The 25,233-nt window shown below is 34.5% G+C and overlaps 1 protein-coding gene and 1 pseudogene across 1 annotated transcript; both read left to right on the top strand.

Annotated features, from left to right (window-relative positions):
• Positions 1-1,131: 1,131 nt before the first annotated feature.
• LOC128158149 (uncharacterized protein C12orf56-like) lies at positions 1,132-9,874 on the top strand. The gene is made up of 4 exons (XM_052820905.1): positions 1,132-2,478; positions 2,811-2,992; positions 3,466-3,603; positions 9,263-9,874. Exons 1-4 carry the CDS (start codon positions 2,389-2,391, stop codon positions 9,348-9,350), a joined length of 498 nt encoding a protein of 165 aa, XP_052676865.1. The 5' UTR covers positions 1,132-2,388; the 3' UTR covers positions 9,351-9,874.
• A 3,315-nt stretch (positions 9,875-13,189) lies between these two features.
• LOC128158122 (uncharacterized) lies at positions 13,190-23,972 on the top strand (annotated as a pseudogene).
• Positions 23,973-25,233: the final 1,261 nt, after the last annotated feature.

Raw genomic sequence — 25,233 nt, 5'->3', positions numbered from 1 at the left:
TATTAAATCTTAGAAAATCTTCTTCTCTACTCCCATATATATTTCTTAAAAACTAAATGCATGGTTATGATGTCCATGAGGCTCTCTACCAAAATTGTGAAATTCATGACCCCTTTGTTAGGTGTTCAGGCTCTTGGGTGGGGCCAATATGGCCATATAGTAAAACTGTTTTAAATCTTAAAAAATTTTCTTCTCTACTCCCACACATGTGGGCAAAAAACTGAATACATGGTTATGATGTCCATGAGGTCCTCTACTAAAATTGTGAAATTCATGACCCCTTTATTAGGTGTTCAGGCTCTAGGGTGGGGCCAATATGGCCATATAGTAAAACTTTTTTAAATCTTAAAAAATCTTCTTCTCTACTCCCACACATGTGAGCAAAAAACTGAATACATGGTTATGATGTCCATGAGGGCTTCTACTAAAGTTGTGAAATTCATGACCCTTTCATTAGGTGTTCATGCTCTAGGGTTGGGCCAATATGGCCATATAGTAATACTGTTTTAAATCTTAAAAAATCTTCTTCTCTACTCCCACACATGTGGGCAAAAAACTGAATACACGGTTATGATATCCACAATCTCCTTTACCTAAATAGTGAAATTCATGGCCCCTTGGTCAGGGGTTCATGACATGAAGAAGGGGTTGGGGGGGTTGCAATATGGCAATATGGCAATATATTGTTAATGCATATAAATAAATGTGTAAAAATTTTCTTCTATATTCTCACACATCTGTATAAAAAAACTGACTAATAATTATGTTTACCAGGAAGTCCACTACTGAAATTTTAATTTTCATGTCCCCTCAAGGATTGGTTTTGACTCTAGGGCAGGGCCAAAATGGATGTATAGATGTTAATGCATATAACGTTAAAATATTATCTTCTTTACTCCCACACACCTGAAAGGAAAACTGAATTCATGATTTTGTAGACCAGATCTTTTAGTTTTTCACCAAAATTATAGGTTTCACGGTTCTTTTTGAAATGTGGTCGTCATTACAAATTTATAATTTTTCTACTCCAGTATGAAACCTAATTAATTAGATGCATATATGAGACTCCGTGACAAGTTTGTGTATGAAATATATGCTACTCAGGTGACCGTTAAGGCCAATTGGCCTCTTGTTTTTATAAATCTTTCGGACCACAGTTTTAACCAATATCCAAGACCAATGCTTTGTTTTTTTCTGAAATATAAATCTTCGAATGTTCGATTTTAGTTGAAGCCTAAGACATTATAAATGCTGCAAAAGTACACTACACATGATTTGTTGTATTAAGAAAGGACTATATGTTGGATTTTGATTTCAGAAGCAATAATTTAAAAAGATCTGAATTATATCTGCTTCAGTGTTCCATTTATGGCCATTTGGTAGAGTAACTAATTTTTATATTTGTCCTTACAATCACTGGTTGAAGTAAAGATTTTGGTAGTTATCATGAATGTGTTTTGCAATGTCTATTTATATGAATCCTCACAGTTAAACATTTTCACTTTGATATGTTATCATATATACATGACTGTCCATTGTCCATGTAATTTAATGTACATGTTTCTGTAAAAGTTGGTTTCCTATCAGGATATCTTTGTTTTAACATAAATTATAGAAATTGGGGTGAATTTATTACACTCTCTAAAAATAAATGATTTATGTAATATTACTGATGAAATAAAATACGCAATACTTTTGTTTTATTGTGAATTCATTGCATTGGTTGGTTTTTGTTGTTTGGTTGGTTCGATCTGCATGTCGAAGTTAGACTCGGAAATGTGCTGTACATTTAAAAAACAAAAATATTTCAAAATTCCATATTGGAATAATAGTATATTTAATTTGAATTAAAATAGTGAGACTCACTTTTTCATTTTAGTAAATATATTCTTGATTGCCTTTTAGAATACTTCGTGTAATATTGTATTACATGTACTTGTATTTTCAAATTAATGACAAAAGTCATTGGGTACCTTGAGGTGATATCATCATTAAAACAGTGGATTCACATGGTGAAATATTGTTACAAGTTGAGTGCATTGGACACATACTTACAACTGTTTGGAAGAATTTGGTGTAATCTTTTTCTCTTAATACAAAATGAAATAAAATATAAGAATCTGGTAAAACTGATGGCAAAAAGTACTGATATTTGTAATAAGAGTTTTCATTAGTTATTTTAGCTATCAAAATTGCATCATCTGCAATAGTTTTTTTTATGAAAAAATAAATGAACACATTTTTCACCATGTATAAGGAAATACATGTATAGCAAACTCTAACTCATGATTTGTTTATAATTAATAAGTAACATCGCTATCGCAGATAAAGAAGCAGATAGATGAGTTCCGAAAGTCGGCCCTGCTGACACTGTTCGAGATCTTTCTGATGGCAAGACAGGCAAACTGGGGGAACAGAGAGGCCAGCTTCTTCAACATCAGCTGCGTCATAAAGACCATGGAGGAAATGAGGATGACGGTACGTACTCTCTCTCTCTCTATCTCATACAAGATTGAAGGGCTCACTCTCATACAAGATTGAGGGCTTCTCTCTCTCTCTCTCTCTCTCTCTCTCTCTCTCTCTCTCTCTCTCTCTCTCTCTCTCTCTCTCTCAAACAACATTGAAGGCTTCATATAATGTTAAATTAAAGTTATAAATGTAAAAATTTCTGAATACATATTTCCCAAGTGAAAAACAGAGATTTTTTTTTTTACATTTTTCTTCAAATATATTCAAGTCTGTATTTCAAGAAAACTAATTCCTAAAGAATCAAAGAATTCAACTGACGTATTTATAAATTCCATTAACAGGAAGGGTTTGTGGAGAATGTGATTGACCAGATGATGAAGTTTATCGGGCCGACTCGTAAAGACGCTCTGAAGCCTCAGGAGGCGGTGACTCTCTATGTACAGTTCTCCGTCCTACAAACTTTTCTACACTACAGTCCCAAGATCTCCGCCTTCATCCGCAGCCACTATCTGGAGGAGTTTAAGTAAAAAGAAAAATATTCAAAGTTCAAAGTTCTAACCATTAATTCATTAATACTTAATTAGAATTATATATCTAGAGAATCTAGCAGTTGGGACCATAGGAATTCGAATCTCAAGTGATCAAAGCTCAAGATTTATGTAAATTGTAGAGCACCACAATTAACAGTTAATACTCTAGATTTGTGAGATCATTACATTATCTGAATATTAGAATATTTCTATGTTTATCCAATCTCTAAGTTGTTTAAAATTCTTTGAATGTAGAAAAAATCTGATATGTTTTGTTCAAAAGAAGAGGATATTTCAACAATTTTAATTGCATTCAGACTACCTTTGATGACATATTTACATGGACATTTATTTTAAGCAATATATTACCTATATTTAGATACTTATTCAATTCCTAGTTGTGATGGAAAATGCTCCCGACGTTGAATACATGACCTTTAACCTTTCAATGTGTTTCTACTTTCAGGTACTTTGTGCAGGTGCCTGTGGTGATGAAGAAGCTGCCCCAGTCCTACCCCATCTGTATGATCACTGTGACCCTCATCGAGTCGGTCACCATCAAGATCCTTGACTCGGGGACCTCCATCTTCCCCAAATCCCCAAGGTAGCATCACATGACCGTCATGTGACCTCACATCACATGAACACATGTCACAGGGTGGTGATTTATGATTGGTCACCGGCAGAAACATGACACGCTTTGATTGGTCAGATCTGAGATCTGATACAGTTCGTTGCTGCAGCTTGTCTTTTATATCACGGCTTGCACCTCAACAGAGCGACTTGTGATAATTTTATGGACTATTATTTATTTTTCAGAATTTTTTAAAATGTTTTTTCTTGCAAAGAGGTGACAGACTTTATCCATGGCATTATGAAGTATGACATTTGCAATATTTATTTACATGTATGTTTGTCTAGATATTAATCCCATGCTTGTTTGTCAGTTTAGAGATATTTTAATTATTAATTCAATTAATTTTAAAAATTTATATTTTAATTTATATTTATACATGTGTCGCAGTGCCTTTGATGGCACTTTTTGACTTTAGATATATATTTAGATATATTTTACTTCATTGTAGATTTATTTGATGGTAGGCTATCGTTCAATAAATGCTTACATAGTGAATAAGTAACGAAGTTAAGAGAACATGAAGCCCACACCATCCTGAAGTTTGTGCGTGTATGGAGGCTCTCAGTACTTATCTTAATCATTCAGTGGTACTACCATAAGATTCACAATTACATGTAACCATTTGTAAATTTTTGTAAACAATATTCATGTAAGGTTTTAGAAATAAGGATCAAAAAAACCTTTGAACACAAAAAATGATTGAATTATAATAGTTTTGAAGTTATATTCTTAAGGTGACTGCTTAACTGGACAATTTACATGTGACTGTAAAGTTTTGACCTTTAATTAGGCCTAGGTAAAAACTTAACACTAATTATGTTACATAATATACAAAGAGGCACATTGTCATCATATTTTTTTTTTAGAAATCCCAAAAGTATCATGTAACAATGCTGTTCATTTGATGACATTCATTTTATGAGTCAGTATATTTTGGGGTCAAATATTTGTTAATGCCCGTAAGATATTATGTACAATGAACATCTCTCTCTCTCTCTCTCTCTCTCTCTCTCTCTCTCTCTCTCTCTCTCTCTCTCTCTCTCTCTCTCTCTCTCTCTCTGACATAAAGAAACCATTCAGCTACATGTTTAAGTTTAGTGTAAAATTTGATTGACTTATTTTGTGAGTTCAATAACTTTTCTATTATTTCTGGTTTATATTTTCCATTAATGAATTTGAGATTTTTGAATCTTCTATTAATGAAGTTTGACAGTAAGAACACTATAGAAAATCTACATGTTCATGTAAATCTTTTATTTTATGTAGGCTGGCGTTATGATCACAAGTTCACATCGCTGTCATACTGGTCAAAGGGGAGCAACTCATTACAATTTTTACATAAACATTTTAGTCACTGATATCCATTGCATTCATTGGGAAATGGTCTTTTTTCAGTTTTTATGAGTACCTGTTGAATTCTTATAAATGTAAGTTCATGTGTTATTGCAATCTTACATACCCTGTTAGATGTGTTTTTTCTCATTTTTATGATATTTATAACCACAAAATAATTAAGTTTTTGGTACATGTAATATTTTCTTCTACTAAATAATGCTATGTGTAATTTTTGAAGGCTTAAAGTTACCTCTTAGTGAACTCGCCAACAAAATAAAATTCAAAACTATGTACAGTTGTTTAAAGAGGCAAAAATTGCTTCTTTGAAATGAATGGGATAATATTAGATATGGAATAGCATAGCAACAAACATTTATTTGGCAATATGTTCACAGAGATGTCTGATACAGAGCCCAGTAATGTGGGACTGGTTTATCTCCCTTTTCTATTTCAGCTTCAAAGTGCCAAAGTGATGTCTGATTGTGAAAAAAGTGGTGTTACTTGTACAAGTAATGTCCATCCTCATTACAGTTCTCGTCCATTAATTATTTAATTAATGAATTAGCTAGTTTAGTGTCAGCCATAGTTATGTCTGTCTCAATGTGATTTTTACTACGAGACGTAAGTATCAATTAAAGTTTAACAAATTCCTTCTGTTGTTATTCTTTGGACTTTTGAAATCATAAGTCAGTTCATGTTTTATGATATTTATTAAGCACACTTATCGTATAGTGGTATCAAATCAATGTACAAATTCTTAATCAAATCATAAGCATAAAAATCAGTAAATAGAATAAGCAATTGTTAATATATCCAGTAGCATCCTTTCAGGTCACAGTTCATAAGTGACTTAAAAAAGAAGTCCATTGTTAAAGGTTAATTACAATTAAGAGCCTTGCATCCGTTGACCACTTCCAAAGTCCATACTACTATTCCTGGTCATTCCGCTGGTGCCACGAATTCAAACTACGTCGGTTATTCTTTTCGACAATGATCTTTAACATTGTTCTCTATAAACTTTTCTCGTATCGAGTGCACAACAAGCTAATGACTAATTAACGTTAAGCAGAATACAATCATATAATTATATTTCATATATATGGCTATCTGGTTACATAAGACGCAAGAATCAATTAGAGTTTAACTAATTCCACATCTGTGACTTCTTTATAAATTATATATCTAAGTTGGGTAGTTTATAATATACAGGTAAGAAGAAGGGGGGGGGGGGCTGCCAAACATTTTCCTTAAATTTACGTATGAAAAAAGTGAATTTTATTTTTGACGAGTTTGCCCTCCCCCAGACATACTTTCGAACACAAGGCTACTGCCCAAATATGCTCAAAGAGTCAGTTGTGTGTTTTTTTTCTGACAATAGGGACTTATATTTACAAAGCACTGAGTTGCGATGAGAGCACTTGCAGTTTTCAAATCAGCACGTGTGAAAAAATGCACTCAAATTTTGAGGATCTTTCCTCATGCTTAAAATACCTGTTCATCCCTTCAAAAAGGGAGATGATTATGAAATACTGAAAACAAGGTGAGACATTTTAAAAATTTGTACAAAAGGAAGTAAAGGATGCGTTTTGTGAAATTGACTGTAATGAAGTTTGCGTGAAGCAGTTCCAATTTTTACATCCATGTACCATATGGGGCATATGGAGTGTTCAACGGATTTTTGTCATTAATTTTGTTTGGGGGGGGGGGGTGGGGTGGGGAGGAGGGGGGCAGTGTGTCCCCAGAAATCATTAGATCAGTATGGTTAATATTCAGACAAGCTTTAGGAACGTTTACCTTGTTTTAAAGTGTCCTCTTAATTGAATATACAGAATTTCAAAGAACTTAGGCCTATATGTAATAACTCGCGTCTTCACCACTTTCTTGTAAGCAAGTTTTACATGTACTGTAAGAAGAACTTTCTTGATTTTTCAAACATGGCTGAAAGGGGAGATTATATTTAGGAGACATAAAATCTTGACCAATATATCATGATATTTGATGTCGTAACGCTAGCTTCAAGGCTATTTGTGTAAGGGGTGGGACATAGTTAGATGTTGTTTCTATATGTAGGTGAGAGATGTGGCCCTTTCGCTCCATTTTTATAACGTTAGTCATGTTATTTCATTATTCACATTCTAACTAATCCTAAAACGTTTAATTCGAATTTGAAGAATACATATTAATAAAATGAACTGCTGCTAGTCTTTTAAAATGTTTTCGTTGCCGTCTGTTAAACACTAAATCGATATGTATAAAACAGGCCACGTTTTCAGAAAAGTTGATAATAAAATATCAGAGGAATTATTTAAGTTTGAACATACACGAGCAAATGTAAAATTTGTAAAGGAGAAACCCTGTGGAGGCAGATTTTTGTGGACAAAACTTTTTCAAAATAACTAAATATTGTGGAATCTTTTTTTTTAATCCTGGGAGACAGTGTTCATAGGCGTCGGAACCGGGGGGGGGGGCTAGGGGGGGCTTAGCCCCCCCCACTTTTTTTGCAAAGTTATACCTAACCATTAGAAACATAGCATAGATAGAGGGTTCAGCCCCCCCCCCCCCACTTTTTCTCACAGGAAAGATTATTGTTCCTAAATTTACTTTGAAAGATTGAGAAGTTGGATTCAGAAGCATACTAGCCCCCCCCCCCCCCCCCCCCCCCCCCCCGCACGGATTAGGAATTTCATGATTTTGGGAAAAAATAATTGGGTTAGTAAATTTTTTTTTCTTATGGAAGTATAGCCCCCCCCCCCCCCCCCCCCCGGATTAGGATTTCCATGATTTTGGGAATTACTTTTTTCTCAATATTTCTGAGGATAAGTTTAGCCCCCCCTACTTTCAATTTGCTTCCGACGCCAGTGGTGTTCATGGATAGCCAAAACGTAATGAATTTTGTTGGGAAGTAAAAGCAAAATAAAACTTTCAGTCATTTCATCACTAGGACATGACTGTTTTATTTAGGTAAGTAAGACATGATTCATTAAAACATAAATCACTGTCATTGTAAAATAGACATGTTCGATAAAATTATCAAACCAATATTATTATATGGATGCGAAGTTTGGGGTTTTCATAACACTAATCTCCTTGAGAAATTACATTTAAAATTTTGTAAACATATATTGAACTTGAGAACCACAACACCAAACTTTATGGTATATGGGGAATTTGGAAGATACCCCTTAACAATTAATGTTAAAGTTAGAATGATTTCCTTCTGGGGTAAATTAGTTAATTTCCAGAACTCAAAATTGTCAGCAAAACTTTTTAATGTATTGAAGAATTTTAATAACTCATGGTGCGAAGCCATAAAGAAAACTTTAAATCAATGTGGATTGACATATATATGGTATCAAAACACAATAAACATACCCTGGTTAAAATCTAAAGTATACAATATTTTATTAGACCAATTTAAGCAATCATGGTATAGCGAGGTACATAATTCTCCAAAAGGTTTAAATTATAGGATTTTTAAAAAGTCACTGGATTTTGAAAAGTATTAATTTTATTGACTTTGCCAACAAAATTATGTAAGAACTTTTGTAATTTCAGAACTGGCAATGCTAAATTACCTATTGAGATAGGTAGATGGTTTAATATTCCTAGAGAAAACAGAATTTGTAAATTGTGTGCCTGTAATGAAATTGGGGATGAATTTCACTACCTTTTCAAATGTACTGATGTATATATATCCAATTCAATGGTTATATGTTTATTAAATTACTTCATAACAAATCCAAATGTTGTAAAATTTGAAAAACTGTTTAATGTCACAAACATAAACCAACTTACCAATATTTGTAAACTATTAGATGAGTTAGCTTTCTTGGTTAAATTGTATCCGTAATCCCTTCATCATGCCTGTACCAATGATTTTCATCTATTATATATATTGTAGTGTGTACATACTGTACATATGTAATTTCTTTACACTGTAAATTCAGTTATGAGAATAAAGTTCATTGTCATTGTCTTATGATGACTTTCCATAATCTGACACCTGTCAAATTAACCCCTTCGCGGTAACTGCGGTACTGCTCTTTTGCAGGGCAAAATGACATGGTTTGGTGAATTTCAATTCTTTTATTTACGTCATTTAATTATCTACCTAATGAATTTAGGCAAAGTATATCATTTTGCCCTGCAAGAGAGCAGTACCGCACTTATCGTGAAGGAGTCTATACGCCATTCAAACTCGATCATTACCTGTAAAAATCAATTGTGTGCGGTACGTGAACTTTTGCAAAAATTGGAAATAATTTCTGATTTCTACATTGACAGCATGCAGCAAGAAGAAGGGCGTAACCACAATGTCTGACATAGACACACTGTCCTTGGCAGGCAGGAGACTATCCTCGGTGTCCAATGCGTGGTGATGTCACCGGAAGAGTGTCCAATGTGGAGTGACGTCACCGGAATAGTGTCCAATGTTGGATGACGTCATAGATAGTGTTCAATGTAAGATGACGTCATCTACGGAATGGTTTCCAATGTGGAATGACGCCACCAGAATAGTCTTGCTGGATTTAAAGCCAGCACTCAGTACGCTTCATGATATAATTTACTTTAACACTAGTAATATCTGTGTGTGTTTTTACAAGTCACGTTGGACAGTGCTTCGCAAACTGGAAACCCATAAGTACTTTATTTTACATTGTACTATAAATGAAGAAGAGTTTTATATTTATATGCTTCCTGTACATGTGTTGAACTCATATTTGACTACTGTTCAAAATGAATTGAATCCTTTTTATAGATGTAACAATTTATCATTATTCCTTTGCATTGCATGGTATGTTTTATCAAAGTCATGTGTTACAATGTTGGTTCTAACACAAGCATGATAAATTGTTCACGTGTCATTTCTTGGACGAAGAAACGATGTTTCAGAGAAATTTTATTTTGTGATAAAAATCATCAAACATCTTGTATATCCATTTGTCATTCATTATATAAAGGCAGTAAGTCTGTTTACTTGCAAACTTTAGCGTTAGAAATATTCCCATGTACATGTATGTAAAAAAATACAAGGAGTAACAAACAGTACATTTGGAATACATGGCAGATCACATGTAATAAGTCTATATATCTATCTGTCTGATAAGACTATCTGTCTGTCCGTCTGTCCGCCTGTCCGTCCGTCCGTCTATCTGTGAAGCATACTTTATAATGCATGATGAAGACGTACATGTATTTATAATATATACATAGAATATTTAGTTTTGAAAATTATTTTTATGTCATTTTATTTTGAGAAAACAAAACAAAAGACTTTGTTATACTTTCATGTTAAATACTGAAATCTGATTGGTTAAGACGCAGTTAATAATATTTACTATTACCCTCAGCGTTAGCAACGCACTTGGCAACGGGTAACATTAAAAAATGTTACATGCGCGAAAATTATGCGCATACGGTTCGCTGTAGAATTCACGTTATTCCTATATAAAAGCAGTAAAATTTTCTTAAAAATTTTAAAAAAGACATTCAGTATAACAAAATAAATAGTGCCTGTTTGGGAGGATAACAGTTGAAATTGACACCCCTCGAAAACCATTGTCAACCTCCGCTTCGCGTCGTGGGGACGCAGCTTGGTTTGACAGGGCCTTTAATAGCATACTTTTAGAGATGAATTTGCCAAGATTACAGATATCTTTAACATCTTCAGTATTAAAAAGTTGATTTGATTTAAACATAGAAGGTTTTTTTTTAATAATAATATTCGTTCATGCATAATTTGTCCAATGTTCTGTATAACGGACAAACAAAGAAATAATGGAATTCATCTTCAACACTAGTTTTGCAATGTGGGCAAAATCTATTTTCTCTATTTGTGTTATTATATCTACCAGTTTCAATAGCCAGGCGATGTGACGATAATCGTACCTTAGTTATATATTTCAGTAATTTAATGAGAATAGATTTCCTTAACTTATGGGGGCTAGCAGGTGTAAAGGTGTGAAACGCGATTGGCAGGCGTATGTTTTCTATTGTATTAATCGGAGTACCATTATAGTTTACAGTCCAGCTAAATGAAGCAAACTTTATTGTTAAACCGTGTTTAATGGTAAAAACAGATCGTCCGAATCCGGAACGCGAAATTCCGGATGTATGGGGCAAAATAAAGTATATAACAATATATTTCCAATTAATATCGTCCGTTAACTGAAGCGTCCAGATCTCTGGCGTCCGGACATATGAAGCCCCACTGTACATCGATATTCTAAACATTTGTCGTAATGCTTTAATAGTGATCATGAATATACTTTTTTAGAGCAAATGTGTGAAGAGTACCTGACTATAGTAAGTTTTGAATAGATAATAAAAACTGATCGAATATAATAAGAAGAGATTATTTCTAAAAGCGTTGATAAGGGGTTCGGGCTTACTTTAGGGGTTTATATCCCCCTTGATTTTGATCACACAAACACACGCGTTAGGTAGTGGAAGTTTCTTGATATATTTCTAACAAGGGTCGAGGGCTTCCATCATATCTATAGGTGTCCATTGACATTTATCTGTGATTTAGCTCACTAGAACTTTGTCATTTTTTAAATCTTCACAATGATTTTGTGGTGAATAATGGTCCGTTTTCTCCCTTTTCTTTAAAGTGAACATCAAACGAATTACAGGGCAGTGCAGGAAACCTATAGGGCTCTCATGTCCAGGTCTCATTTGGTCTGTACGGATACCATCAGGTGGTTCCGAGGGGTTTATATCTCCCTTGATTTTGATCACACGATCTTTACTGCCTCCGAAGTTGTCAATGCTCCTACAAACTATTGATGCATTTATCATTTTGATATTGACTAAAGTATGCCGATGATAACGTAAAATATATATTCTGTTAGGGGGCTCTCAGTACTTTGACGATTTTCCTTTCTACTGGCGTAATGGCTGCTGTTTTAGAGACTGTTAACTTCAGCATGGTTATAATGCCAAACAATGGAGTATACTTTTCAAAATTTTGATTTTATCAGTAATTCTGGGTGATGCACTTGCATATCTATCAGTTGGGAGAAATCGTCAATGCAAGTTTAATTCATGAACAATATCGAATCTACTCTTTCATCGCCAATAAACAGAAATTTGTTTCAGAGTGTCTTGTATTTCGAAATAATTTTAATGTGTTGTCACTCGTAAAAAATGAAATACTTGTAAATGTAACTCGTTAAGATGAAAACCATGCCCCGATACATGTACAATAGGTCAGTATCTTGTTATAACGGATGGTTTTTTTTATTGACTAAGATATACCCCTTCTTTCACATTAAGTTTATTCGAGTATGAATAATAATTTCTGTTACTTTCTGTAAACTGCAGTAAAAATTACAATATTCTATAGACTATTTCACAAATAATAAAAAATTATACTAAAAACTTTAATCCCTAAGGGGGTCATTATTCTACAGGGATCAGTTTTCTTCATGTAGAGTGTGCTCATTTTTATAAACATGAAACTTATTCTTCAGGCAAAAGGGTCATTGTTCTACGTAAAATAAAGACCAGGGGTCATTTTCTTCGTAAAATAATGACCGGGGGTGGTGTGTGTGTGGGTGGGGGGGGGGGAATCATTTTTCTGCGTTGAAACATTACCCCCGGTCATTATTCTACGGGGTTATTATTCTACTTTACACCGGCCCGCTCCTCCAAGTATTAAGTTTTACTTTTAGTTTTATAAAATACATGTACTTCCTCAATCCTTTATTTTTAAATTGAATATAACCATAATAAAATCTTATATAAAACATTCGAGAAATTTGGGGATAAATATTGAATATAGAAAAAAATCTCTGTTCATCTTGACATTACACGAATATCAGGTTGTTACATACTGCATGTGGGATCATTCAATGTCTCATAAAATTTTTTTTTATATGTATAAAATATGTTGACAAAATAAGGAATTAGTAATGTAGCAAAAATCACAAACGAAACGATTACAAACGAAAGTATGAGGAAATTTAAAATTATCTATTTTGCAAAATATATTTAATCCGATCAATCAGAACATTGCGCTCATCGGGTCTATATACAGAGACCCCAGATATGATTAAAAAATCAATTTAATAATCAGGATAATGTGATTTATTTCAGAATTGATGTGATAAGATTAATTTTATTGTGATAATTTTCCATTTGGGTCGCCATTTGGAATTTTATTTGGGATCATTTAGGTCGTAATTTGGGTCCATTTGGGTTCATATTGGGTCCATTTGGGTAAATCGACGCACCGGCTGATTCTATGGTGCAAGTTTGCAAGCAGACGGATTCGAGAGATGCCAGATGCAGAACAAATCTCAGGGAGTGCATTGTCATAAGCATAACAATCTTGTATTTATTTACAAATGTGTATACATTTTAATTAATATTTCTTACGAATCAATATTTACTATAATAATAAGTTCTGTAGGTGGCTGGCCGTAGGTTTTTGTGCAAAACGGAAATTTTGTACCAGGGCATCCCAGTTTAAATTGAAAGAGGGGGAAAGTTCAGATTGTTTACATGCACTTACAATTGTTGTAGGCTTTATATATGACCTGATTTTTTTAACAAGTCACGTGATTTTAAATAGGCACGAACCAGACCAGGAAGAGAGCGAGGTGGAATGCCGCCATGTTGAGTTGGAGAGGTTTGTAGACTCGTAGATCTCTATAAATGTACCTATTATTATTTAATAGTGAAATCGTCAATGTTTTAGAATTAATATTATACATGTGTGTATTTAACATATCTCCAGTTGAATCCTATAAAGATTAATATATTGCATATCAACAGTTCGGCCAGAGACATTTAATATTATGTTATAAATGTTTCTGATAACAGGACTCGGCGATTTTATCAATTTGTTGTAAATGCTTAGCGAGCTCGCGAAGCTCACTGGTAGGATTTTGCCTGTTTCTCATTTATTTACAACAAATTGATAAAATCGCCGACTCCTGTGCTCAGATGCGGCTGGCCGTAGTTTTTGTGTAAAACGGAAATATATATATTTTAGGCCTACTGCAGTACTGTACTATTGTTATCCAATTGGCTATATGCATTAATATACACCCCAAGACATCCCAGTTAAAATTGAAAGGGGGGGAAAGTTCAGATTGTGTTTATGTAGGACATCTAGGCTTTATATGACCTGAATTTTAAACAAGTCACGTGATTTTAAACAGGCACGACCAGACCAGGAAGAGATCGAGGTGGAATGCCGCCATGTTGAGTTGGAGAGGTTTGTAGACTCGTAGATCTCTATAATGTACCTATTATTATTTAATGGTGATATCGTCAATGTATTAGAATTTATATTATACATGTGTGTATTTAACTTTTCTCCAGTTGAATTCTATAGTATACATACCATAACTGCTATCTTCTTAATCTATTAGCACTCTACCAAGTAGCTTTATTTATGACCCTTGTCCCCTAACCGGGCCATGGGCTTAGTTGCTGCCCATAGATATCCTTGTAGCACATTTGCTTCATTATCTAAGAAATAAAGAATAACGGGATAACTTCCTTGGACAAGTTTGAATACATCTTATGTTTTAAAAAATCTAAGTTTCAATAAATAAATAATTGACGTTATGGATTGCACAGGTCCACATCAATACTGGTGTGAATGCGTACATGACAGGGGACAGTTTAACACAAAACACCCTGTAATATTGAAATACGAGGCGGAGGGAACCCTGATGTTAGGCTTGTTATTTGAGGGGAATAACTAAATTGCTTAAATATTTATTGCATTCAGCCTGTGGTAAAAGAGCTCATGTCCATTTTATTGATATATGATAGTACTGATAGCTTTGTTTTACCAGATAAGGATGATTATAAAAATGCGTAAATATGGCCAACATTTTCACTTTCAGGTTCAGAACTTGAAATGTCACTCAAAGGGAAGGTGATTTAACCCCCTCCCCACCTTTAATTGGTGAATATGTGCATGGGTAGACATTAACCTACAAATCTTCAATATTCATGTTTTAACAAACAGCATTGATGGCACAAACAATTTACTATCGGTAACAAAACAAAAATTCAAAAGAGCACTTAGAGACTATCTATTTAAATATTTTATTAAAGAATGGAATTCTAAATTCACTATACACGCTGACAAAAAACTAAGTTGCTACAGCACTTTTAAGCAAAATTTTGGCCAAGAGAACTACCTAAGCTTACTTAAAAATTTTGAGCAGAGGAGAAGTTTAACTCGTTTTCGCATTTCCGCTCATAGACTTAATATTGAAAGAGGACGATATCAAGACATTCCACGACAAGAAAGATACTGTAATAGATGTAATGTCAAATCAGTGGATGACGAAAAACATTTTTTATTCTCATGTGATCATAATAAGGCATTAAGAGATACTCTGTACAAATTAGCTAATGACTCTTGTAAAAATTTTCAATATATGGACAATAACCAAAAATTTTACTGGCTTATGACAAATGAAGATCTACAAGTACTTGTACAACTCAGTGAAATGATTCTTAAAGGTGGAATATAATGGTTATAATTATATATACAGATTTATTTATTACGCAGTGTATTTACTTTGGTTGGGGGGGGGGGGTTATGTTATGTATAAGCATACTGGCTTGAACACTTTGAGTACAAGTAGACCAGTCTAATTGACTGTGCAGGCACCGTCCCTTGGTACTCTCTGTTTTCAGGCCACTTTGTTTCTGTATAGCTGTTGTAATCACTGATGTGTAAATCCTATACATATATTTCATTGTATTAATGAAACATTTTGCATATTGTTGCCTGGACATTGTGAGCAGTATTTCATTCATTATTTGTTATAATCATGATATTATTATTATTTTTTTTTTTTTAAGAATGTATATGCCCCCTGAGGGCCCTTGATTGGTGAATAAATAAATAAATATATCAGAGACATGAATAACAGAGATTGGCAACTCCGCCATTAGCGTGTTTTGTTGTTGAAAATGTTACGGGTCCGACCTTACTTTGAGAATTACTTTTTAGTAAACTGAGATGTGATCTTAAACCAAAAGTATATTGTTTTTATGAAAAAAAGGCAAAGGTTTTAGACATTTTTGAAACAAAAAATTGAAAAATAAGATTAATATGATTATTGCTAGCCCTCGAGAGCGCTAGCAACTACGTTAGTCTTTTTCCCTGGAATACGCATGCTTGACTCCATAGTAGGGATTCTGCGAATACTGTACTACTGTAGATCAACTGTACCATTTAAATTTTGTTTTATCATTTTCACATTAAGTTTTGTGTTTTAATGTCAGAAAGTAACAGTAGCTTAGGTCTTATAATGCAAAGTTATTTTCAATATGATAAAAAAATAGCTAGCTTTATCTTAAATTTCTTCAAGCTTAGAAAACAACTTTGGATATGTTTTCCGAGCTTGCCAGAAAGGCCCGAGAAGATACGATTGCTACAAAATGTACCTATGGTTCTTTGAAATTTTCACCTCGAATTTGAAATTACAGTAGATACATAATGATTAAGGCACAGTCAATGAGTTATGCCATTGCCGATGTGAAGCACACTCTAGATTCACTGTTCTAAATTGAGACCCCACTCCAGCACTATTCCACCACTGTGCCTTCCTTTTAATTAATCGATTCCGAAATATAAACCAATGTTTTAGAAATCTGCTTCTTTGTTTTATGATGTCTACAGCGCTAGCTCACCAATCTTTTTAAAAGATAAGCTTGTATATAAAATATATTGGCCAGTTATAAAACATCGGCGAAATCTTGGACGACGGGTAGCCAACTGCCTCCTTAAATTCCTCTTTTAATTTTGTTCATAAGAGATAGACTCATAAAAATATAATATTTTGGATGTTTTGGTAATAGCTTTTAGCTATACATGTTGAAAGATACACTGATTTAAACTGGGAATACTTTACAATAGGGATAGCGAGATTTCGATCAGTTGCCAATCTCTGTTATTTATGTCTCTGAATATATATGGTAGTTTATGGCAGTTGGGTGGTGCTGGACCTGTGAAAAAAGGGCAATTTTCAGAAAATTTCAAGCAAAAAAAAATCCTCTGCCACCACAGAGAGAATTGTTCAAATATCAACTTCCAAAAATGCTGCCGCAATTTCTGTAAATTTTCTCTGCATTTTGCAAACAAATGATAAACTACTGATGATCAATGATACCAAAGATGATCTGGTGTTACCTTGAAAAATACATTGCTTGTGTTACTTAAATCTTTGTATTCCTTAAAAAGTCTTAATATTTTTCTGTTTATTTTGACAAGAACTATGATTGATTATTAGATATATCTTCTTCATTATACATGTACAGGGTCTGTGTCATCTAACATACTATTCGGCCAGCCTGGTCCATAATTTCTGGTTGCACACCCTGATTGAATCACCATTGACTGACTGAATGAAGAGACAGGTGATTTAAACTTAGAGGGTAATACAGACTGATAATTTTACACAATATATAGCAAAGATTGGTATTGCTGCATTTTAACACTGTACTTTTTTGCCATTTTTATGTCACCTGAGTCACTCAAGTGATCATTTGCTATTTGTTTTCTTCCGTCGTCGTGTGTTGTGCCTTATGTGAAAGGGGCATAGTCACAATTTGAGCTATGTTTTGTTTCTTTTTTGTTATTTTTATTGCTTATTAAAGTATTTCTAACGTGTAACCAAAATTGTTAATGTCTGCTGTCGATCTTTAAGTGAGATGCAGGCCTTACAATTCTTTGTAACTTTTTGTTTAATACATCAGTCGCAATGTAGGAAAACTTCAGTTACCATGAATAAGAACTATGTCCATCTGCTTGTTAACTATGCACTTCAGTAAACAACTTCTACTGTTTATCAATCATCATTATGTTATATTTACACTTGCAAATGTTTTCCCTTATATAACACTGTTTGCGCAATCCGCTGTTATTTCTGCATAACATCATTATGGGTCAAGAGGTCACGCTACGAGCGCGTATGAATACAATGACCTCGTGAGAACTAGGTTACTACTTTTACTACGAAAACAAATCCGACTGAAATCAACAGGAAGGCGTTTAAAACATACTTGCACATAAAAACCACGATAATTTTAGTACACAGAATAAAATCTGTTCAAAATACATTTATTTTTCAATTTATTAAATAATTAATTTGCATTTTAAAATATCCGTCTGCTTTTGGCATTCACTTCTCAAAACATGGCAGAATATGGTGATTTCAATATTAGTGAAAACGAGCCAGAACTATATCTATTGTTAGATAATGATATCTTGGCCTCATTGGATCTCCCATTTATGGCTCCTGTAAGTGTAGAAGAAACTAAAGAAGTTGAGGCTGCGCTCGAAATTTCAGATATGGAGGGCCTTCCTAGACCTGGGGTGCCTGCCCCCCCAAAGAGATTTAAATCTATGACTGAAGAACAGATTCAAATGTTTGAGGACTCCCGACAGTCTAATTCCACCAAACGAAATACGAAATGGGGAGTGAAACTCTTCCAAGGTATATGTTTAGCTCATTTAAAAATTATATCAGGAAACTTAACATGTCTAAAATTAAATGTAAAAAAACAACAACACAAATTTATTTACAGAAACTGATGATTAAAATTAACAATTTGAAAAAAATTAACAAAAAAAAGAATAAAACATACAATGATGATGTAGATATATCCTTGAAAATAAAGCAAATGTATGTTCTACAGATTTAATTCATGTATAACAAAACATTGACCAGCACAAAGGCATATCATTTTCTTTGATTGTACTACTGTACAATAACAGAAATAAAAAAACAAACCAAATCAAACAACGTTAATACAAACAAAACCAACAAATGAAAAACAATTTCAAAAATGTAAACAAAATAATAAACAGTAAAAATTAAACAACATTTAAAACAATAATAACAATTAATTCATTTAAAATTTATAGACTGGCACTTGGAGGCTTTTTCTGATGTCCTTGATTTCAAAACTGTCAGTCCAGAGGTCCTCGCGACAAAATTAAGGAGATTTTATTGTGAAGCCAAACCGAAATCAACTTCCAAAAGATCAGAAGAACTGACGGATGTACAAGCTGAAAATTACCACAAAAATTCTTTAAAATCTATCCGTTCGGCAATCAATCGGTACCTCCAAGACCTTAAAAGGTCCATGGATATTGTTCGAGACAAGGAATTCAAATCAGCAAACCATACATTGGATGGAATGCTCAAAGAAATGACGAAAACTGGTGCATCAAGGGCTACCAACCACAAATCTGTCATTCATCCTGAAGACCTTGAACGAATTTCTTCTTACTTCCTTTCCGCTCCTTACAATCCAATTGTTCTTCGACAATGTGTGTGGTATCACTTGTCTATACATCTTGTTACGCGTGGATTAGAGTTCCACCATCAACTGCGAACAGACTCATTTCTTTTTCAAAAGGATGAGAACAATCGCCAGTATGTAACTCTTTGCCACGAAACACAACAGAAAAACTTCCAGGGGGGTATTCGATCAGAAGAAGCTCCATCTGGAAAGAGAATCTATGAGGTTCCTGAGAGTGAGATCTGTCCAGTTAAAATGCTACGTCTGCTTCTCTCTAAGACAGACAGCAGTGCTCTTAGTTTGTTCAACTCTTGTTTCAAAGATGCACTGCATAATCCTAGTGCAGATCTCTGGTACACATCAAAACCTCTAGCAAAGAGATCATTCAGTGGCTTCATGTCCGACATTTGCAAGTCATCCAAATGCATGAACACTTACACACCTCACTGTCTGCGCGCAACATCAATAACAGCCATGAGTGATCAGGGATTCGAGTCACGTCAGATAATGTATATGAGTGGCCACCGTTGTGAAGCTTCTCTTAAGACATACAATCGTCACCTGTCAGATGAACAAAAACGCTCAGTTAGTTCATGTCTGTCAAATGTTACTAACCCTAATCATAACAATCGCAAAATCACCAACCTTTCGTGTAGCTCATCTACTATGTCAATCGCCACAACACGAGCTCCATCTGCATCTCTCTCTGTTGTTCCACGAGAAGAAATCGAAGGTAACCCGACAGAAATGCCATCCTATGACGCTTCATGCAATTCTTCGGTCAGAACCACAATGTCTTCAGAAATTCTCGCCAAGTCCGTCTTCAATCACTGCGTTTTCAACTTTAACAAGTAATGGCCGACCGGATTACTTTAACGGAAGTAGTGATGTTCCGCGTTAATCTCAACCGTCATTTAATGAGTGGACGTTAATAATCTTTTTAAAATTTCTACTTGTTGTTAAGAATTGAATTGTTTTCACAAAATATTGTTAAATTCATTCCTTTTGTTGATTAAATGTATTACAACCGGCAGAACTATTTTTGTGACGCCATTTTAAACGAAGCGGCTATCTAGGTCAACACAGGAAATGAAGTATGGAGCAATGTTAGTGTCATAACTTGCAACAAATATAAATATAAGAAATAAGGTAACATTTTGGGCTTTATGATAGATTTGATCACGTACCAACCCGTATTTATATCCCGATAGACATAAAAAAATGTTACCTTATTTCTTAATTAATTGTGATACTGTCTATCCAAAAACCCAAATGTAAACATCAATATTGCATGAGGTTTGTTTACATTGCAAAGAACTGAAAACTCCGTTTCTCAATTGAAACTTCACAACTGACATTCAGATTTTGATTGACCATTAAACATTAGCTTGATGAAGCAACATGTCCATTAAAAATGGTAAAAGAAATTTATCTCTTATCTTGACCATGCCCATTTGGCATTTGAGCATTTTCAGTTCTTTTAATCTCTGGAAACCACAAGGATTATCTTCATCATTCTTAATGTGAAACATCTGTAGGAAGATTATGATATAGATTCATGTCTCCCAACTCCAAGACTTTTTTCTCACCTCAGCTGTAAGCTCGAGTGAGCTATTTTGATCACTTTTTTCTGGCATTCGTCTGTCTGTAAACGTATTACGTTTTTTATTTCTCTCCAGAATCAGTGGGTTGATACCAACCAAAGATTGCACAAAGCATATTAGGTTAAGAGGATTAGGTAATTTGATTCTGTGGGGTAACCTATGGCCGTTGGACATGTGTTGTCAATTAAAAAGGTTACCGGTACATTTTTAACTCTGTCTTCTCGTGCATTGAATGTTGTAGCTATAAACTTAAGCATGTTGTGTGCATTACATATGAAACTGTGATTATTATTAAAAATATGACCCTGAAGCTAGGGTATAAATAATCCGAGAATTTTCTTGGTCCCCCTTTTTTTTCAATGAATTGATTTTTGCAAACAGCAAAGAATTAAAGTAAGTGTATCGGTCAGAGGAGCCTCAGATTCAGCTTTAGACTCTGAAATGCAAACATGGGACTCCCTGACGGGTCCATCTAAGAGCTATGGTACTCAGGTACTAAGGTCTGTTGGCATTATTTGTTTGTCATTGCCCTGACAATGTTGTCGAGTTTTACTTGACGTTGGTTTGCACATGATCAAATATACTGAAAATCGTTGTGGACTTATTAACATTATTTGATAATGTGTGTGTCAAATTTTTGTCATATCTGATTCTCAATGAAGTTTTTAAGTCAACTTTGTATTTATTTCTTAAATGAATCCTGCTTTTGAACAATATATTTGCCAAAAGTTATCAGTTCATTTTTCTTTGTTATGGATATGAAATTATTTTGTTGCCATTCTGAGAATGTTACACAGAATTTGATTGGACTCGGGTGACTCTTAACTAAAGTATTCATCTTGCATACCACTTAGATCCCATGATGAGACATTTAATTAATTATCTTTGAATTTTTTTTTCAGATCATAGATCAAAGAATCTGAGCATGGATCCCTCTCGTAATTGGGCCCAGGATGTGTTACGGTGTCGTCTCTGTGAGACCCCGGGCCCCCCTATGTACTGTGACATTTGTCACATACATCTGTGTAAAGCCTGTGTGGGGGAACATCTCTCTGATTTATCCAAAGAACACAAAGTGCTGCCATTTGAAAAGAGAGGATCTACTCCTAAATGTTCAAAACATTCCACAAAACTATGTGAACTTTACTGTGAACAATGTGGCATTCCTATTTGTACAACATGTCTTTCCTCTGAAGAACACAGTGGCCATAAATTTATTGAAATATCTAAAAACATTGACAGCAAGAAAGAATTAATTCAAAAAGATTTACAAGAACTAGAGAAATCCATTTTTCCCAAATACCAAGAAATTGCATCCATTAACCAAGTCCAAAAATCTGCTCTGAATGAAAACTCCCAGAAATTAACAACAGAAATCGACAAACATGGAGAAGACTTGCACAGAGAAATAAACACCATTATCAGAAACATGAAATCCAACATGGAGGAAACGGACACCAAACACCTGGCTGTCTTAGACAAACAGGAAGATGAAATTAAACACACCATTTCTGAAATCACACAGACCATTACTGAACTGAAGACTTTACTGGACTCCAATGATGTCAGCCGTGTCTCTGCCTACAAATCCAGGAATGATGAATTCAGAGGATTGCCTCCTAAACTCACAGTGTCCTTACCAAGTTTTACTCCTCAGAAGATTAACAAAGAACAGCTTTATCAACAGTTTGGTTCTCTGTCAGCGTCATCTATCAAAACAGAAGAACATGGCTACACCATGGAATCTCCCGGTGCTGAGTCCTCTCCCCCGGACAGACCGCTCATTGATGTACCACGGATCATCACACAGATAAAGACAGAGTGTACACCATTATACAGTGTGTCCTGTCTGAGTGATGAGGAGATGTGGACGTGTGGTGGTAACAAAATCATGAGACTGTACAACCTCCGTGGGGAACTAGTGAAGTCAGTCCAAACCAAGTCAGGGAACCGTCCATACGACATAGCAGTGACAAGGAGTTGGAATCTAGTTTATACTGATTACAAAGATAGAACTGTGAACATAGTGAAGAATACACAGATACAGACAGTGATCAGACTACGGGGGTGGATACCTCGCGGTGTCTGTAGTACCTCCTCTGGTGACCTCCTGGTTGTCATGGACAGTGATGATGATAAACAAACAAAAGTTGTGTGTTACTCTGGCTCCACAGAGAAACAAAGTATTCAGTACGACGACAAAGGAAAACCTCTCTATTCATCTGGTGGCAGTAAATACATCAGTGAGAACAGGAACCTAGATATCTGTGTGTCAGACCATGGAGCCCGTGCAGTAGTGGTGGTCAATCAGGCCGGGAAACTCCGGTTTACCTACACTGGTCCTCCCTCTACTACCAAGGGATCATTTAGTCCACGCGGCATCACAACAGACAGCCAGGGTCAGATCCTGACAGCAGACTGGTACATGTACAACCACCGTATCCACATCCTGGATCAGGACGGACAGTTCCTCCGCTACATTGACAACTGTCATTTACACTGGCCACGGGGTTTATGTGTGGACACCAGAGACAACCTCTTTGTGGCTGAGTGTGACACAGGTATAGTGAAGAAAATACAATATAACATGTAAACAAACTATGTATAATTATCTATAAAATCAATGTAGGTAGATAAACTGTTACGTGTAGACTATGTAAACAAACTGTGTACTTATATTACATATAGATAAAGTGTTCATCTTTATTATAATATGTCAGAAAACTCTGTTTATAAACCACAATATATATATGTGTGTGTGTGTGCATAAAATTATAATGTGTATAACATTATGTGACAACAAATTAACTGTGTTTAGATCTATTTTATCATATTGACTTTACTAAAATGATTCCTGTATGCAGAATATTACATGTACATGTGTCAAATTATTGTGCATAAACAAATCACTGAAAACAAACTTGATTTATACATGGATTTTATTTGTACAATGAGCTTTGTGCATACATTTTGGTCAAAGATTTGTTTTTATTTTTGAAAATGAAACTTTTAATTTAGAAAATTGATTAATTTGAAAAACAAAGAGAAATGATCAAGTCATATGTAATTTTATCAATGAAATTTTCATTAAACAAATTGATAAATTAATGATTTTGTGTGAGTTATTTCATGAAACTACATATGTTAAGTTTGGTTATTGGCCATCTCTAGATTCAGTGTTTATACACTTGCCGGAAGAAAGGATTTTTTTTTAATGTTGCCAGAGAAGAGTTTCAAATATTCAAACCTTCCTTATTAAACCAAAAATTTTTATGTGAACTTCATATAATTTATTTCATTAAAGTTGATATCAAAATATCTTATAGTTAGCTACTGACCTCAATAGGTCTGAGGAGTGGTGGCGCTTGACGTTACTTATTTTTCTCTATATGAAAAAAAACTTACCTACCTAAAAACTGAATAAGGTTTTATTAATTTTATGAAGAGAAAAATAAGTAACATCAGGTGTCTGTGTTGAAGAGGACAAACCAACATTACCATACGGTTGCCTATTTTGAGGATTGAAATTTGAGAAAATGCAACATTGATAGCTGGAAGTTTAAACATACAAAGCTATTTTGTCTGAACAAATTGATATCCCTCGTAAATTTACAGAAATGGGTCACAATTTACACAACCATGCGCGGAACTTAAAAGGGAGGTGCCCCCCCCCCCCCGAAAAGCATTTATTTCTTGTTCCGCGCATGACAACTTCAACAATTTAAGTTTTGATGTAAGTTTAATTCCCCTGACCCTCTCCCCCTTTCTTTGATCCGCGCAACAATTTATGTACCTCTTACCCAGTTACGATATAGGTAGTATACGAGTTGTGTCATATAGCTGATACAGAGTTACCTCTCTTTGATCAGAGTTTACAAGATTTCACAGCATCCATCAATATCGCGAAGACACCACAGTAAATATTAACACGTGCGCGGAACTAAAGGGGCGGTCAAAGGGGGAGGGGGGTTAGGACCCCTTACTGATAAAAGTGAGAAGAAAAAAGACTATAGCCTAAGGGCATACGTAGAGAGTACGTTGGTTTCCGTCGAAGATTGACCCCTGATTTAGTTGTTGCATGCTCGTATCTAAAAAACTATGTAAATTTAATAAATTTATGAAATTTTTTTCAGAAGGGGCTCCGGAGACCCCCCCCCCCCCCCTCTTTTTTTTTTTAGTTGTACGCATGTGTTAATATTGACTTGGGTGCGGAATTATGAGGGTGTTTTCTCCGTATTGCTTGATGTGCTGATTTCTCTATAGAAATTATATTATAGGGAGAAAAAACGTACGAATGTAAGGACCGAAGATCAATAAATGCCGATTGATACATGATAATTCTTGTTAACTTTTTGTGTGAAAAGTGGTT

Source organism: Crassostrea angulata, chromosome 8, assembly GCF_025612915.1.
Source record: "Crassostrea angulata isolate pt1a10 chromosome 8, ASM2561291v2, whole genome shotgun sequence".
Classification (NCBI taxonomy): Eukaryota; Metazoa; Mollusca; class Bivalvia; order Ostreida; family Ostreidae; genus Magallana; species Magallana angulata.
The sequence above is the reverse complement of the archived record's forward strand: the minus strand, read 5'-3'. Positions and strand labels throughout refer to the sequence as shown.

Bases quoted from the DNA above. Each gene is read 5' to 3' on its own strand.
- LOC128158149 (XM_052820905.1), top strand. From the start codon at position 2,389: ATGGCAAGACAGGCAAACTGGGGGAACAGAGAGGCCAGCTTCTTCAAC. The intron at 2,993-3,465 runs GTAAAAAGAAAA...TTCTACTTTCAG, and splicing joins CACTATCTGGAGGAGTTTAA to GTACTTTGTGCAGGTGCCTG. The intron at 3,604-9,262 runs GTAGCATCACAT...GACAGCATGCAG, and splicing joins ATCTTCCCCAAATCCCCAAG to CAAGAAGAAGGGCGTAACCA.